Source organism: Plecotus auritus (assembly GCF_963455305.1).
Source record: "Plecotus auritus genome assembly, chromosome: 3".
In the NCBI taxonomy this organism is placed as follows: Eukaryota; Metazoa; Chordata; class Mammalia; order Chiroptera; family Vespertilionidae; genus Plecotus; species Plecotus auritus.
In genome coordinates, this window is record NC_137772.1 from 150,652,969 (window position 1) to 150,671,186 (window position 18,218).

Below are 18,218 nucleotides of genomic sequence, written 5' to 3' on the forward strand. Positions count from 1 at the left end.
AATCTTAGTGTGTTCTTCCTTCCTCTGTGAGTTATGAAATTTTTTAGGATGCACAAGTGTCTTACATGGTCCTTAGTGGCCCTGTTCTGTATGACAATTCTAGGCTAGTCATTGTCATGGGCATACAAGGAAATCTGATTTAAATGATTTATAAAACAAAGAGGCGCATCAGAGCACGTTTCTATAGTCTGCATCCTATCTTGTAAATTCAACTGGTGGGCTACGATAAAAACGCTAGGCTGGATTATCTCATACAATTAAAGAAAATGGATTGCGGTTTGGCTTTAGGAAACGAATTTTTGCTTCAAAACCAGAAAGACAGAGGAGGTTTCGATTGTTGAAACGCATGCGAGTGGTTTTAGAAAAAGCAAAAGCAAACACCCTCTAGGTTAGATCCTGGCTCTTTGCAGTTTTCATGCATCACACTCCATTTTACCGGGATCTATGCTTGTAGATGACAGGGCCATTTCGACGTTTCTTTGGTGGCCAGACAAGGGGTGACCTGCATTTAACGCACAGTTAGACAGATCCACGGACAGGTGCAAGTGAAAAGAAGTGAGAATAATAACTTAGGAAAGTGGAGAATGAGATCAAGAAACACTCAAATTCTAATAGATGAAAAGATTGAAACCAACGCTGTCTGACATTCTAAGGAAGCTCTGAGAAAGGCTGGTAAGGAGATGCGGTAGCAGCACAACCTGATGACCTTTAGAACACAAGTGTGGGCTAGGCCTGAAGTTGTTGGCAAAAAACGTTCAGCATTCTGCAGAGGGAGGGACTTACGCTGAGGCAGACTGTGAGGGCTTCATGGATGAAGACCCACTGTCACCAGTGCTATGGGGCAACTTGGGGGATGCTGGAAGAGATGAGTCCGTGAGCTCTTCAATGTCTGAATGTGACGAAGGAGGCTTGGTGGACTTTTTCTTCCCAAAGGCTTGTTTGAATGAGCTTCTCAGCTGAAAAAAGGACAGAAATTACCTTTCTTGTCTATTTGCACTTGGAGAATTTTGCTTTGGGGCGTTAGTTTGCAGGTGCCATCCTAGCCACTGCCTGGGGTCAGTATGTAAAAGCAGAGTATTAACAGTTGCAGCACAGTATCTCTAAAAAAAAAGATACCATGTTTTGTGTTTTTGTTTTATTCTTGTATTAATCCAGCGTAGCGCAAACATGGAAGGCTTTTAAATAGTGCAGGGTCAAGGGCATGGCTGTCAGAGCACTCATTTAAAACTAAGTACCTTGAAGGGATTTCATTCCCAATGCTTCTCTCTTCAAGGCAATTTGTTTTAAATGGCCACTTTAGCGCTACAATCAAGTCATGTCCTGCTGACAGTATAAACTTAAAAAGCAAAATTAAATCAAATTCACCTAACACTTCATTAACTGTGGTTTTCTATTCAAATTTTCAATTCCCATACTATTTAAAACCAGAATCGGTATCCCCTACAGCTCTATTCAGAAAATGGTTTTACTTCTTCTTTTTAAAATTTGAGATTAAAGTGAAAAGACACAAAGAAAAGACATACAAGGTAATCTGCTTTTAAAGGGTATAAAAGCCTACTGCCAAAATAAATAGCATTCATGCCAAGGTAGGGTGTTTTATATAGATGCATGCCAAATTGCCCACAGTTTATATTCACCTCACTTCCTCTAGAGTTCACCTTGCAGAAACATGAAAGAGTGTGTAATTACAAATCAAGGGAATGAAGGCTGATCAGTATTTTAAAATATTACCTGCATAAACATTTTTTAAAACAAAAAAAAAGATATTTCTCTCATTATTCATAGAAGACACTCCAGGAAAATCTTCTGAGAGTTATATTTTAGATTCCATCAAGAGTTGTACTTATTTAAAATCTGCTTTGTTTCATGGCATTAAGCGAAATCCTTTACTTCATTGTTTTTAAACATTTTTGCAATGATAGCATCTTCCCCTCAGTTATCTTAAGAAATTGCTTAATATTATCATAAATAATATATCTTGCAAACTAGTTCTGTTAAAGTGCATTTCCATATTCCTGCTATATTCTCCTGCTAAAAAATAAAGCAGACATTAATGTAGTTGATTTCTTACACGGGGAAACTTTATTCAAATGAAAAACCCTATTGATGTGAGGAGTGGGAAGACTTTCATGGTCTTTTCTTTCCCTTTTATTAACTCCATTTCTTCTCTTTCTCCATCACCATCATCATCACTACCACCTTCATACCATCATCATCAATGTCATCACCATCACCATCATCATCACCACCATAATCGTCATCAATGCCATCACTACCACCATTACCATCATCATCATCATCACCACTATAATCATCATCATCTTTTTCTTCTCCGTCTGCACAATAAATCCCTACACTAAGTCATCTATTTACAAATGTTATTTTTCTTTACAACTTTACAGTATTACTCATCCTATTTTTACAGATGAGAATATTTAGGCCCCACAAAAGGTGAAGTAATCAGCCTGAGATAAAAAAAAAAAAAGAAAAAGTGGCAGAGCAGGAATTCAAACCCAAGTTTAGTCCCAAATCTAAAACATGCTCTTCAGCACCATGCCACTCTAACCTTGGTGACAAGTGCAGCATTTGAGGTGCCAGTCACTGAATGAGACGCTTTATAAACTACTGCACATCGCTAAAGCCCAAAAGGATAAAAAGCCTGATTCACTGTGCAACAATGAGCCTCAGAGTTCCTTGAGTGAGGAGAGCTTACCCAGTTTTTCTTTTTCTTTTTCTTGGAGTCAGCATCATTACCACTGCCAATGCTGGAATGACTGGTGGCACTGTTGATACTAGAAACGCTTTCAGAGGAATGCTGTCTTCTGATGCGGAGATCTAGCAACAGATAGAGAGGATCACTTTGCTCATAAAGAGTTAATAATTAAGAACAAATTAGAATTTAGGTTTTCTGAGAGGTATTCTGCTAATAAAAGTCAACATAGCTTTGTAAGATCATTTCAATGCAGTTTGGTTTTATAAGTTTAATAGAGTGCAACCATACTTGCTTTAATTAACTGGCTTATCTGATTTAGATTCAATAGGCATCTCATATAAGTCTCCAGCACTGGTGGTTTAATGAGTGCTGAGTTTTGTCCGAAAATGAAATGCTGTGCTAGTGATTCTACTCAATACCTGGATCAAACTGCACTTCCAAAACAATTTATTTCAAATGATTAGTTTCATGGAGTCAGTGGAAACTCATAATAGCATGGGAATTAATTTTGTCTTTTTAGTATTTGCACTTTGAATAAAGTTACTGAAGTCAAATATATTAACTGTCCATTTCATAGAATCATACCATGTTAGAGCCAAAACAAATCTTGGCAGTCATCTAAGCACTTCATCTCACAGGTGCGGAACTGAAGTGCAAGGTAGTTAAGTGACTGGACAAAGTGGAAGGGACGATGAGAGGAAGAGCCTTAAGAGAGGAGAGAATGTGTAGACTGCATTCGTGAATTACACAGAAAACATTCCATCTTACTCCCAGCCCCTGCTGATGACTTGGAACAATAGTAACAGTAAGAATAACAACAGGTAATTATAAAGCTAGCTTTTATTCTGTACTTACTCTGCTCTCGGAACATCTAATTTCAATCTTTACGTAAACCACTGAAGTGAATTGAATCAGTTAATGTAATTTTCTCTTAGTCACTCAGCTGAAAACCAGAGAAGCCAACCAGAGACCTGGACTGATTCTAATGTCTGGTGAGCTAACTGGCATGTACTTCTAAAAAGCATGTGCTACTTCTCGAGTTACATATTTTAAGGAGGGTAGCATTTTATATTTAATCTCTTTTTGAAGATATTGACTTACTCCATACAATCAGCTTATAAGATTTATTTATAGTTATTAAAATTAAAAATTTATCTACTTACAGTGACTTGATATTAATTGTTAGTGGAGTCATAAAGAGTTTAAAAATTATTTTTAAGGTCAAATCTGCTTTTAGTCTATTTCTATTACTCTATTTAATTGGCATCAACAAAGATTAATCAAGCAAAAAAATATCAATGGAACTTATAAGATATTGCAAATTATTATATGGCTTTCAAAAATTTTCCATAGAAATTATAGTATAAAATCAAAGCTTTCCAGTTGACTGATTTATTAGTAAAATGATCCATGCCAATGAAACTGTAACTGGTTACTTTAAAAACATATAATAAATAAGTATATATGTGGGTATATAATATATGTAAACATGTCTCCATCCTTACACTTATATACATCTATATCAATAAGTGCTTTAATTTTTCCATTAATATAATAACATGCTGACAAATTTTATACAGGGGGAAAAACTAGAGCAACTTTTCAGAATCCCTTGAGTTTGATCTCTTAAAAGTATTTCTAAAAATAATGATAACATTTACTGTTTTTGCATACCAAAAATATTATCAAAGCAAAAAGCTAAACCAAGGTATATAGATGTGTGCCATTTTGATTCAATAATAAGAACATGATATCTCTGAACTAATATGAAGGTTAGATGAGTAATCAATAGAAAAATGTGTGTAGGTATTTATTTGTGTTGTAAATTTCTTCTGCAGTTGTCTATAAGCTTTTCTGAACAAGATGTAGTTTTGCCTTAATAAATCACTTTCACAAAGAGAGAAGATGTATTAAGCATGAAAGTATCCAAAGTTTTTATTATATCCAGATAATAAATTGTATTTGACTTTTATTAATCCCCAATTTTAAAAAGATAGGTAAATTCTTGTAATCATAGTCTTAGAGGTATTAGCTATGTTCAACTGTGACTGTATTTCCAATAAAGATTAACAAAGGCATACTTTCAATACTATCATAGAATGAAGGTAATGCATTTTACTTTTCTCTAACAATTCCTTTCTTGGGCTTATCAGTATTTGATTCAGTACATGGAACATCACAGAACTAGGTAAAGAATAGTTGACCAAATGAATACAAGAATCTGAATGAATGGAGAAGCTTACTTTCAAAGTATATATTTCAGGTATGTGTTCGTTCCAGTATTCATTTTCCACTTCCCACCCTTTGCACCACCACTATCCCAGTTCAAATCACAACCATCACTTACCTGCTTGACAGCAAGAATACCTGTCCAACTTATGCACCTTCAAGCCATTCTTTTTTTCCCTTTATTTTAAGATATTACATATGTGTCCTTATCCCCCTAATGTCCCCCCACCCCCCGCACTCATGCCCTCACCCCCCTGGTGTCTGTGTCCATTGGTTAGGCTTATATGGATGCATACAAGTCCTTTGGTTAATGTCTTAGCCCCCCCTCCCCTAACTTCCCTTGAGGTTTGATGGTCTGATAGATGCTTCTCTGTCTCTGGATCTGTTTTTGTTCATCAGTTTATGTTGTTCATTATATTCCACAAATTAGTGAGATCATGTGATATTTATCTTTCTCTGACTGGCTTATTTCGCTTAGCATAATGCTCTCCACTTCCATCCATGCTGTTGCAAATGGTAAGAATTCCTTTTTTTTTTTTTTTTTACCGCAGCGTACCATTCTACAAACAGTAGCTGGGAAATCTTTTTAAAAGAAAAACTTCATCATCACTCCCTCACTTAAGACTTTTCAATAGATTCCCATTTTAATAGGAATAAAAGTAATTTAAATTCCTAAATATGGCCTAAAAGTCCCTCAGCAATCTGGTCAGTACTTATTCTCCAACCTGGTTCTATTTACCTTACACCTTTGCTCATTACCTTCATTGTATTAATTTCATAAAGGCACTAAAATCTATTTTCTGTCTCAAGACCTTTCTTGAATATTCCTCTCTTATTTTAAAATATGACTTGTACTTATTCTTTGGATCTCTCACTGGTTTCTAATTAGAGAAGTCTTTCCTGACTATGCCACCTGCGGGAGGTTTCCTGGTGCCCTCACTCTCGCTGACACCTATCCTCATCTATTTTAGAACTTATAACTACTTGGGCATGCACATTAGCTACACCAGTGATCACAATGATTGTTTACTTTCTGCCCTCCTACAGATCAAAAATTGATGGAGACAAAGGCTATGTCTATTTTGTTTACCATTTTATATTCAGGGCTTTGTACAGCGTGTATCGCATGTGATAGGCAATCAATAAGTACTCACTGAATAAATTTATTCTTATTAGTCATTCAACACAACTATGTTTGCCTGACATTTAATTATTTACTGTTGACTGCAATTTAATACATGTTTTGTCAAATTGTATTTGGTATATCTTAAGGAAATACTATTCCATGTTTATGCACAGAGGTAGTGACTTAAAAAGCAACAGCAGGTTTTGAAAAATATAAATACAAATTTCCATTACCTTTACCTTTCAGCCTTATAGCAATTATTTAGTTATCAAGTCATAATTGTTATAAATAATATACATAAATTACCTTTTGTTAGAATGGATTGTGAGCCCTTGAGTACACTGGTGCTATCTCTCTCTCTCTCTCTCTCTCTCTCTCTCTCTCTCTCTCTCTCTCTCCTTGCATCTTTGTATTTCAAGATCAGAGTGCCTAATACACAGCAGATGCTCAGATAATGTTTGTGTGAATAAATAAATAAATTTATTCTATTACAGACTGCTATTATTTATCAGGCTTTGTTAATAAATGTGATGCACAAATACAGAGAAAGTATAAGGTTAACATAACTTTATAAATTACTATGTGATTTTACCATAGTTTGATCTGTCTGTAAAAGTGCTGCCTCATTCCAAATACATAACTTAAGATTACATGTTAAATTTTTTCCTGACATAAAGATTTTAAAGGTCTCAAAAACCTTTATTACTTAAGAAGACAGATGTATAGCCTATATAATCACCTTAATAACCCAATAAAATATACATAATAAGTCCAATTTACTGTGTAGTTTCTCCATATAGTAAGTCACAATTTGTGTTCATTGATTTTAATATTGAATTTTAATACCCTATATACCTATATTGAACCCTTTATAACTATTTGTATAACTATTTGTTTTTGTCAGCTTTAAATCTTGTCAAATTATTTTTAAATATTTTTTGACCAATTTGTATCACTTGTATTTACTTTAGGCACCCTTTCCCCATTTTTGAGCCAAGAAATTCCTATTTTTTTAATTCTGGTAGGAACATTAAGCTACCTGTTGCCTAAGATAAAAGGAATCCTCCCAGAAAGTTTTACTTCAGTGACTTTACTGTGTTGAAGAAAGGATTAAGCTTTTTAAAATCCATTCTGGACCTATTTAGGACACGAAGATTTAGAACATAAGCTGCTTTGTTATAGCTCTAAGATAAGCTTTAAATATGCAGTAATTTTTCCATGCAGCATGTAATCAACTCCCACACATGCAAAGTTGCTAAATTCTTAACAGAAGTAGTCTCTAGAGAACTAGTATGTCTCACTTTATATAACTGTTTTCCTAAAATTTAAATTATGTTTAAAAATTATATTATTTTCTATAAAATTTGAATAAGCACCTTTCATAGGCTAGGCATCATCACAGCCACTAGGATTAAGAAAACATACCACCCTACCATAGAGCAGGAGAGGCAGTACATTAAGTAAATCAAGGCATCAAAGTCTAATGCACATTTTGATGGGGGAAGTACAGCTATAGCCAGAAACCCATCACAACAGGACCTCATCCAGTTTAAGGATCAAGGAGGCATATTTAGGCTAATTCTTGCAAGGTCTCAAAAATTTTTTATGCTGCACAAACAGGGTAGAAAGTTCCAAGCAGAATAAACAGAATATATAAAGAACTTTTGAAGAACTGGAAGATGTTCAGGCTAGGTGAAATATGAAATATGCAATATGACAAAAAAGCAAGGTCTAGAACAGTGTCTAGCACATGATTGGTAATCAATAAATATTTGTTGACTAAATGTAGCTGAAAAAGAGATTGTGTCAAGCTAAGGAGTTTGTATTTCATCCTAAAGGCAATATGAGATACATGTATGGAGACAACTGCTCTAGTTGCAGTGTGAAGAGTGAGGTAAAGTGGTGTAAGATGAAGAGCAGGAAGGATTTAGGAGTTTCTGGCCATGGATCAGGGAGGAGATGAGGGATGTTGATAGTAGGATCAGGGAAAGGGGAACAGATCTAAGAGATAGTCAAGGGGTAGAATCAATTTGGCAATTTCTTGAGTGAGGAGAGGAGGATTTATATGTGACATACAGATTTCTGGCTATAAGAAGGGTGCCATTTACTGAGGCAAGGAACACTGATGGCAAAGCAGGTGTGAGAGAGAAGATGACAATTTAAAATTTGGAGATGTCGAGTTAAAGCTGACACAGAGACATCCAAAGATAACCAAATGGAGTTCCCTCTTTGGCAGCTGTATATACAGATCTGTAACTCAAGAGATGAGCCTAGATTGAAGAGATAGATTTGACACTTGGCAACACATAAATGACAAAGCTAGAGCACTAGATGATTTTGTATAAAATTTTAGATAGGATGGAGAGAATCATAATGTAAAAAAATCATGATGGACCAGGTCCTAAGAAATGCTAACATTTAACAAATGGATACAAATGAGTTAACCTACAAAAGGAACTTTAAAAGAGATTTCAAAGAAGCAGAAGAAAAAACTAGAAATGTGGACGTCATGAACATTAGAAAAAAATGAATATTTCAAGTAGGAAGGAACAGGCATTAATAACAAATGCTGTTACCATGTTAAATGCAATAAGAATTTTAAGTGTTTTATTGAATTTAATGTCATATAAGTCATTATTGATCCTGAAGGGAACAGTTTTGGTGGAGTGGTGAGAAGAGAAGCAACATTCCAGTGGTCTAAGTGTGACTGGTTGCTGAAGACATTGAAAAATTCCATAAAAAATTCCCAGAATTAATCTGGAAATGGGAAGAGAGGTGACAGGCATTCAGAATTTAGGTAAAGAGGTGAGAATACTGAATGCTATTGAAAAGAGCTGAAATGTGCATTAGTGGGATTTATGTAAAAAAAGAATAAGATATTAACATAGAGCATTTTTCTTCAGTATAGGCAATATTTCCATCAGGTTTTCATCAGGGGTGGTGGCAGCGAAAATGACTGCATCATTGCTTAGAATTGTTGACACATAGTAATAATGAAAAACAGACCAACTTTCAGTCATTGTCTTACTGTTTTAAAAAAAAGTGTACATTTTTACTGTCCTTACCCCCCAGATGAGTTGCTCCCCCTAACCCCACTACTTTGTACTTTGATTTTATTTTTTTATATAGATCTAGGTTTTCTTACTCCTTACTGGGTTTATTTTGCTTGAGGTCAGATATAAATGCATTAACCAATCACACATCCTTACCTTCACCAAATCAAGTGAAGAGAAATGTGTATATAACTATAGAAGCCAATTCTTTAAGATCAGTTTAAAAATTTTGACAATGAAAGCCACTCTTAAATTCTGAGATTCTGACTATATTAATAGCAAATATTCATTATAAAAAAAAGTCACTGAGTAAAAGCAGCTTTTATCCAATTAGTAAATAAAATAAAGTACAAATGTATTGGATACAAAATGGCAATCTTTCTAAATATACCTTTGGGAGGGTGATCTGGACCATTTAGTGCTCCCTGGATGGCAGCCTGGGCAGCAGAATTCTGGGCCTTCAGCATTTCAATGGTTTCTCTTAGTTCTATGAGTTCAGACTCCTGTGAAACAAACAGATTAGAAGCTTTAATCCCTAGAAAGAAAAGTAAACTGTCCCTGTTGTTCAAAATTCACCATCCAATGGGTTTGATTTATGTAGTGCTAATGCCCCGGGAGATATGGATATTTGGCTCACCTTGTCAAGTTGTATCTGACAACTTATTACTTAGTTAAATGTAAAGGAGAATTAAATTTTTTTTTTCTTAGTTGAGGCCCGGTGCATGAAATTTGTGCACGGGGAGGGGGGGAGTGTCCCGTCAGCCCAGCCTGCACCCACTCCAATCCGAGACCCCTTGGGGGATGTCCAACTGACAGTCAGACATCCCTCTCACAATCCTGGACTGCTGGCTCCTAATCGCTCACCTGCCTGCCTGCCTGGTCACCCCTAACTGCCCCCTCCCCCTCCGCTTGCCCGATTGCCCCTTACTGCCTCTGCATGCCAGCCTGATCACCCCAAACTGCCCCCCCCTGCCGGCCTGGTTGCCCCCAACTGCCGCCTCCCTGCCAGACTGGTTGCCCCCTACTGCCCACCTCTGCCGGCCTGGTCACCTCCTACTGCCCCCCCCACTGGCCTAGTCACCCCTCACTGCCCCCCCTGCCAGCCTAATCACCCCCAACTGCCCCCCCCCCCGCTGACCTAGTCACCTCTAACTTCCCCCCCTGCCGGCCTGGTTGCCCCCAACTGCATGCCCCCTCACCGGCCTGATCAACCCTAACTGCCCCCCCTGCTGGCCTGGTTGCCTCTTACTGGCCCCCCTGCCAGCCTGGTCACCCCCAACTGCCCCCTTCTGCCAGCCTGGTTGCCCCAAGTGCCCACCCCTGCTGGCCTGGTCATCCCCAACTTCCCCCCCTGCTGGCCTGGTTGCCCCACGCAGCCTGCTTCTTCAGTCATTTGATCATCCCTCACTAACGCCCCTGGCAGCCTGATTGTAGGCAGCCATCTTGTGAGGGTGTGATGGTCAATTTGCATATTACCACTTTATTATATAGGATAAATATGATCTGAATAGTCCTTATTCTTTTCAAAGGGTGGCACCCAGAGCTGAGCAGTACAACATGAAGCATGATATCACATTGCTTACTTTATACCAAACTTATTCATGCAATCTGTGGTCAAATTGCAAAGTTAAATATTAGTATGTTCTGGTGACCATATTGCATTTACTGTCAACTGGAAATCCCACGTTTTTGTCTAATAAGTGATTTTAGATTTTTGCCTCCTGTATTTAGCACTTGGGGGATGGATTCTTTATATTCAAGTATAAAACATAGAACTCAACCATAACTCACTCCTATTAAATGCAATCTTATTAAATTCTTCTGGCATATTCAAGGTCATTTTAAATTTTGATACTTTTCATCCAATAAAATTTCTAGTATGGAGACCGAATTTCACCAAGCCAAAAAACATAGGAATTTTTAAAAAGTGAATAAAACATATGTATTAGTCCTTAAAAATAGTGAAATTACAAAAAAGTTTAAAAATCAAAATTTTAGAAAACATCTATATTTTATTGAACTTAGGTAATTTTAAGGTGTGTCCCAAGGGAAATTCCTAGATAAATTTAACCTATCATATTTGTTTAAGTAAATTTATTTTACCTGATTTGATACACCATGAAAAAGATAACAAAGAAAAAAAAAAGAAAGAGTGCTTTTTCAGTATAGACCATATTTCTATCAGGAGCTCAAAAACAAGAAGTATCCTTCTTGGTAGAGATGGCAATACTAAAAATTAGAATTCCTGTCAGCCTCTTAGAGAGAGAATTCCTTGATGGTATATTTGTCATTCATCATTTTCTCTAGCATCTCTGGCAGAATCAGGCTTGGGTTCTTCATCCCAAGGTAAATAGTTTATCCCTACTCAAGTCTTCCCAGAATATAAAAAAAAGTAGGATTATGACAACTGCCTTTGAAGGAAACTGCTACGTACATGGGAATGTCCAGTGATGATTCTAACCTTACACACTTACAAAAACATAGACAATGCTAATTAAATGAGATCCAGGTTTGGAATAGATACCTGGTGCCTCTTATATCTATTTTCATTAGATATCTGACATATTCCTACCCGATGACAGATTTTTTTAAAGCAAACCCTTTTATAGACCTCTAATAGCTTAAAAGTCAAAGAATATCATAATGAAAATTCAATACAACCTCCTGGATTTGTAGAGAGATCTTCAAACACTTGACTGTAATTTCATTTGTATTTGTTTATAAAAAAGAAAAAGATCATGTTTGTGGAAAATTTCCAATGTCATAAACAAAATTCAGATCCAATTTATCATATTTCTCAGTCTCTCCAAATTCTGTCTATATTCTGTCCTTGCCCAACAAGTAACAGAATGTTTACCAAATTTAATTTACTTTTCTTTAAAATAAATCTTCCAAGAGATAAAATGTTTACTTAAAATTCATTCTGCATTCAGAAATTTATTCACAAAAAGATATATATGTTGCATATTTAATGAATCACATAACTCAAATAGTAATGTTATAACCATGCATTAAATATGAATAGAAATCAGATTTCATTCTTGAATTTAGAACCAGTAGTGATTGTATTGTGAATTAAAAATCTGCTAGAACAGTGGTCAGCAAACCGCGGCTTGCGAGCCACATGTGGCTCTTTGGCCCCTTGAGTGTGGCTCTTCCACAAAATACCACAGCCTGGGCAAGTCTATTTTGAAGAAGTGGCGTTAGAAGAAGTTTAAGTTTAAAAGATTTGGCTCTCAAAAGAAATTTCAATCATTGTACTGTTGATATTTGTCTCTGTTGACTAATGAGTTTGACGACCACTGTGCTAGAACATTGGTTTTAGGTTTAAAGAGGAAAAATAGAAATGGGATCTTATGCAAATGTCTAAAAATTTTTGCTTAATTTTATGAGTTAGCTGTCAGTGTTTTGAAAAGATTAGAAGTAGAATGTTCCGGAAATGTTGCTTTTTTAGAAAATTGTGTTTAATATGAGATAGAAGAATTGTCACTTTCTAATATTAAGTATCTTATTTTCTTGATTTTTAAAATATATATTTACTAGTGGCCCGGTGCACGAAATTCATGCATGGGGCGGGGAGGGGGACAAGGGGGTTGTTCTTCAGCCCGGCCTGCACCCTCTCCAATCTGGGACCCCTCGAAGGATGTCCTACTGCCAGTTTACAGGGATCAGGCCTAAACTGGCAGTCAGACATTCCTCTCACATTCCGGACTACTGGCTCCAGCTGCTCACCTGCCTGCCTGCCTGCCTGATTGCCCCTAACCACTCTGCTTGCCTGCCTACTTGCCCCCAACTGCCCCTCGCTGCTGGCCTGCTTGCCCCCAAATGCCCTCCCCCCTGCCAGCCTGATCACCCCCAACTGCCCTCTGTGCCAGCCTGCTCACACCCACTGACCCCCCCACTGGCCTGCTCACCCCCAACTGTCCCCCTGCTGGCCTGCTCACTCCAAACTGCCCCCCCCCGCTGTCCTGATCACCTCCAACTGACCCCCACTGACAGCCTGTTTACCCCAAACTGGACCCCTGCTGGTCTGCTTACCCCCAATGGCCTCTGCCATCCCATCCTGGCCTATCACCCCCCAAGGTCCCAGCCCGTCCTTTTTTTCTTTTTCTTTTTTTTTTTCAGCACCTCCTTGAGCAGAGGCCAGGGCCGGCTGGAAGCAAGTATCTAGGATTTATTTATCTTCTATAATTGAAACTTTGTAGCCTTGAGCAGAGGCCAGGGCGGGCGGGAAGCTTGGCTTCCTCCATTGCCGGAGCAACCCAAGCCTCCTGCTTGCTCCAGCTCCATGGCCGGCTGCCATTTTGGTTGGGTTAATTTGCATATTTGCTCCTGATTGGCTGGTGGGCGTGGCTTGTGGGCATAGCAGAGTGATGGTTAATTTGCATGTTTCTCTTTTATTAGTGTAGATGTTGAGAGTATTAAGGTGTCCACCCTTTCCTCCATTTCCCTCCTCCACCCCATCCCACCCTGCCTGAGGCCTTCACCACCCTATTGTCTGTGTCCATGGATAATGTATATATGCATACAAATTTTTTGGTTAATCTCTTCCTGCATTCTTCTTCTCTTCCTTCTGAGTTTTGTCCATCTGTTCCATGTTTCCATGCCTCTGCTTCTATATTATTCATCAGTTTATTTTGTTCATTAGGTTCCTTGTTTATTTTTAGATTCAATTGTTGATAGATATGTATTTATTGCCATTTTATTGTTCATATTTTTATCTTTTTCCCCCCTCCTTCTTCTTAAAGAACACCCTTTAACATTTCATGTAATGCTGGTTTGGTGGTGATGAACACCGTTAGCTTTTTCTTGTCTGTGAAGCTCTTTATCTGACCTTCTTTTCTAAATGATAGCTTTGCTGGATAGAGTATCTTGTTTAAAATAACACATATTAGTAGACTAGTTGTTATGCAGTGTGACACAATAAACCGAAAGGAAGAATAACTAGGTAAGTAATATTCTTTATATAACTTGGAAAAATCACATCTATGAAAATATTAGTTTACCAAATTCATATTAGTAAATTTTTAGGATAGCTTTATAAGTATAAACAAGCACCTATTTCATCCTCTTTTATTAAAAATATAATGAAGTTCTACATTGAAAATCTTTTCCAGCCTGAACTAGTTATCTCTCCATATGTGCAAAAATTCCTTCCTTCTTTCTTATGTCAGTAGAGACCCATTTAGACTTCACTCCAACTAGAACCATATTTCTCTCTCCATATGACTTCCCATCTTTGCTTTAAATATACTTCCTCACTCTTAAAGGCCAAGTGGTATTTTAAAACCTGAGAATCAAAAAAAATTTTTCATTTATCTACAATGAGCCATTCAAGATAATGATGCCCCAAACACCCACTGACTATGTAAGACTCCAGTTTTGCATTAGGGTGTCTTGTGTAAAAGAAGCTGGATAGAGTCAGTGCCTCTTCTATTTTGTATGTATCTCTGAGGCTAAATTATGAAAGCCAGACTTGAAATGCTTCAAAGAAATGATCAAACATTATCCTATCTAATAAAGAGGGAATATGCAAATTGACTGTCACACCATCACAAAGATGGCGGTGCCCACAGCCACAAGATGGCAGCACCCAGTCCCCTCAGCCCTGCTAGTGTCCCCCAGTTCTTTCAGCCCTGCCGGGGTCGGGGGGCAGCAAACGCACGGTGTGGCTGGACCCGCCCTCAGCCCCCCTGCTGCCCAGGGCCGACCCAAGGCACAGGCAAGCCTTGGATGGGAGCTGCCCAGCCAATGTCCCAGGCTCAGGCAAGCCTCAGATGGCAGCTGCCCAGCTGCCCTGGGCTACCTGAGGAGGCTCAGGTAACCAGGGCCAGCTGAGGATTGTGCTGCTAGCAGTGGCAGCAGCGGAGGTGTGATGGGGGCATCGCCTTCCCCTGATTGCCAGGTTGCCTTCTATCCCTGAGGGCTCCCAGACTATGAGAGGGGGCAGGCTGGGCTGAGGGACTGCCCCTCCAGTGTATGAATTTTCATGCACTGGGGCTCTAGTGTTATAATACTAGCCTTGCTTAGTGTTCTTTCCCACCTAATGTCCTTACTATACCTGACCTCTTTGCAAATCTCTCCTGGTCACAGGCCTTGTTGAGTATCCCCCAAGCTTGGCAACAAATCTCATCAACCAACTTGACCTTCTAGGCTAGGCTCTTAAAAATTTCTACTAAACCTGTCTTTTGCTTCCTCACATTGACACTCAGTTATTATCACACTATCAAGCTGTAGTTCTTTTGAATATATCACATTCCCCCACCCCTTTATATATGGCTTAAAATCATGAATTTTTATACTGAAAGAACCTGGCTAGCCCTGGTTCTAACTAAATAAATAAAGTTCACCAAATCTTAATAAAGTAACTTGAATCAATAAATAGCTTATGGATTCAAATCATTCTATGTCATAAAGGGCTAGTGAATGACCCTAGCAATAAAATTTTAAAAATACTTCAAGATAAAAAAATATATATTTTAACCTGAACTTGTAGGAATTAACATCAAGACCCATTTTAACTACTAAATTTTTAGCGTCCACATGATCTATTTCCAAAGACTTGGCTTTGGATTTTTGCATTTTTAAGGTTTAAGTTTCTATTTATCTAGTCGCCCTGAAAAAGTGGTTTCACAGAGATAAAAGAACAATCCCTAGATGTTATAGTTAGCATAAGGATCAATATCTGAGCTCCATCACTCTGACCTTCAAACAAGACTAACATAGCTCACCTTAATATATGTTCTAGTTATTCCTGGCACTACAGCTATAGGAAACTGATCTGAAAGTCTTCTGATTATGAGGACAGCTTTAGTAATATTGCAAGGATTTAGCAGTAGTTATGTAAAAACATAGATTTGTATATCATGAAAATATAGATTCACAGAATTTGTGCCATTTTGTTGACTTATATTTCAACCTTTCTCATCTGGCATTCTATAAGAAAACAGAGCTCTAAACAATAATTTGACTGCCATTTTTCCAAATATGACAAAAATGGTACATAGCTATACCCATCCAGATACAGAGAAATCATTCCATCTCATACAATAGACACCTCAGGGCATTTGGTATTACTTCTCTGAGAGAATCTTAGAATTTGTAATCCAGGTAAAATTCTTGATCAAACTATGTCATTATAACAATATGTTGAGCCTTACTTTTAGGGCAATTCCTAGAGATAATTTCACGCTCCAGCTAGCATTACTGACAAACTAGAGGCCTGGTGCATGAAATTCATGCACGGGGGTGTGTGTCCCTCAGCCCAGCCTGCACCCTCTCCAATCTGGGACCCCTCGAGGGATGTCCAGTAGGATTGGGCCTAAATGGGCAGTCGGACATCCCTCTCACAATCCAGGACTGCTGGCTCCCAACTGCTCACCTGCCTGCCTTCCTGATTGCTCCTAACCACTTCTGCCTGCCAGCCTGATCACCCCCTAACCACTCCCCTGCCAGCCTCATTGATGCCCAACTGCTCTCCTGCCAGCCTGTTTGCCCCTAACTGCCCTCCCCTGCAGGCCTGGTCACCCCTAACTCCCCTCCCCTGCAGTCCTGGTCACCACTAACTGCCCTCCCCTGCAGGCTTGATTGCCCCCAACTGCCCTCCCTTGCAGACCTGGTCCCTCCCAACTGCCCTCTCCTGCTGGCCATCTTGTGGTGGCCATCTTGTGTCCACATGGGGGCAGCCATCTTTGATCACATGGGGGCAGCCATCTTCTGTGTTGGAGTGATGGTCAATTTGCATATTACTCTTTTATTAGAAGCCTGGTGCATGGGTGGGGGCTGGCTGGTTTGCCCTGAAGGGTGTCCCGTAACAGGGTGGGGGTTCCCTTGGGGCATGGGGTGGCCTGGGCGAGGGGCCTGTGGTGTTTGAAGGCTGGCCACACTTCCCGGTGACCCAAGCGGAGGCCCTGGTATCTGGGATTTATTTATCTTTTATAATTGAAACTTTGTAGCCTTGAGTGGAGACCAAGGCAGGCCAGGGCTGTGGGAGCTTGGCTTCCTCCATCGCCGGGGGCAACTCAAGCCTCCTGCCCTCTCCAGCACCGTGGCTGCCACCATTTTTGTTGGGATTTATTTACCTTCTATAATTGAAACTTTGTAGCCTGGAGTGCAGGCCTGGGACGGCCAGGGTGTGCGGAAAGCTTGGCTTCCTCCATTGCCGGGGAAACCCAAGCCTCCTGCTTGCTCCATGGCCACAGCCATCTTGGTTGGGTTAATTTGCATGTCCACTCCTGGTTGGCTGGTGGGCGTGGCTTGTGGGTGTAGTGGAGTGATGGTTAATTTGCATATTACTCTTTTACTAGATAGGATACCTTACTATTGGACTTGCAATTATATAACATGTGGTCTTTCGGTGGCTACAGGGAATGTTGTTAAACTATTGGGAAATACTGCTAGGTTGATTTTCACTAACTTTTATCATGTTAGTCCACTGTCAAAAACCTTTGAATTGCTCCTTATTTCCAAAAGACCAGGTTCTTCTTTTCTTAGCCTTAGTTCCACATTTCCCTCCACATTCCTACTTTTTTCCTTAATGTCTCCAATAATTTTTCTCTTGGCTGCTCATGCTCATCGTGCTCCTTCCTCTACGACATCCAGTCCTCCATTTTCTCGAGTTAATTTTTTTTCATCCTCCCAGAACCTGACAAGGCTCCTTTGCCACTTCTGCTCTGAAACCTGCATGAAGGTGCAAAGGTCCCCGTGAGAATGCTTAGGTTTCTGTGCTGTTGTATTCTAACTGTCCCCCAAACATTCTGCCTCCTGAATTATTCATGCATGTGCTTTTCTTTCTTACCAGGATATAAGTCTCTAAAAGCAGTGTTCAGGCACATAACAGGAAAAGCAAGAAAAATCAGTCTGATCTGGCTTTTGGAAACAAGGAATGATTTTATTGAAGGGAGTGATTTAGGTCCATACAGAGATCTAAAATTTTGATATAGTTTTCAGACTATTAATGACATCTGATTGTGAAAATCATACTTTAAAGCCATAATAAGCCAGAAGACTTGGCCGTGAGTCCTAATTTAATCTCTCAATTAAGTATGGAACCAAGAGCATGTAACCACCTTGGCCTTTTGTTTTTAAATTGATTTGA

General features: G+C 38.9%; 1 protein-coding gene across 2 annotated transcripts in view; it reads right to left on the reverse strand.

The window, feature by feature from the left end:
- NAV3 (neuron navigator 3) overlaps nt 1-18,218 on the reverse strand; it is a 607,457-nt gene that overhangs the window by 41,824 nt on the left and 547,415 nt on the right. Inside the window, exons 24-27 of one of the 2 annotated variants that reach the window (XM_080659232.1) lie at nt 9,513-9,624; nt 2,714-2,835; nt 1,638-1,658; nt 784-956 (exon numbers count right to left, since the gene is read on the reverse strand). In XM_080659232.1, the coding sequence (XP_080515358.1) occupies nt 784-956; nt 1,638-1,658; nt 2,714-2,835; nt 9,513-9,624 (428 nt within the window). The remainder of the gene's footprint in view (nt 1-783; nt 957-1,637; nt 1,659-2,713; nt 2,836-9,512; nt 9,625-18,218) is intronic. The other variant, XM_080659233.1, reaches the window with a different exon arrangement.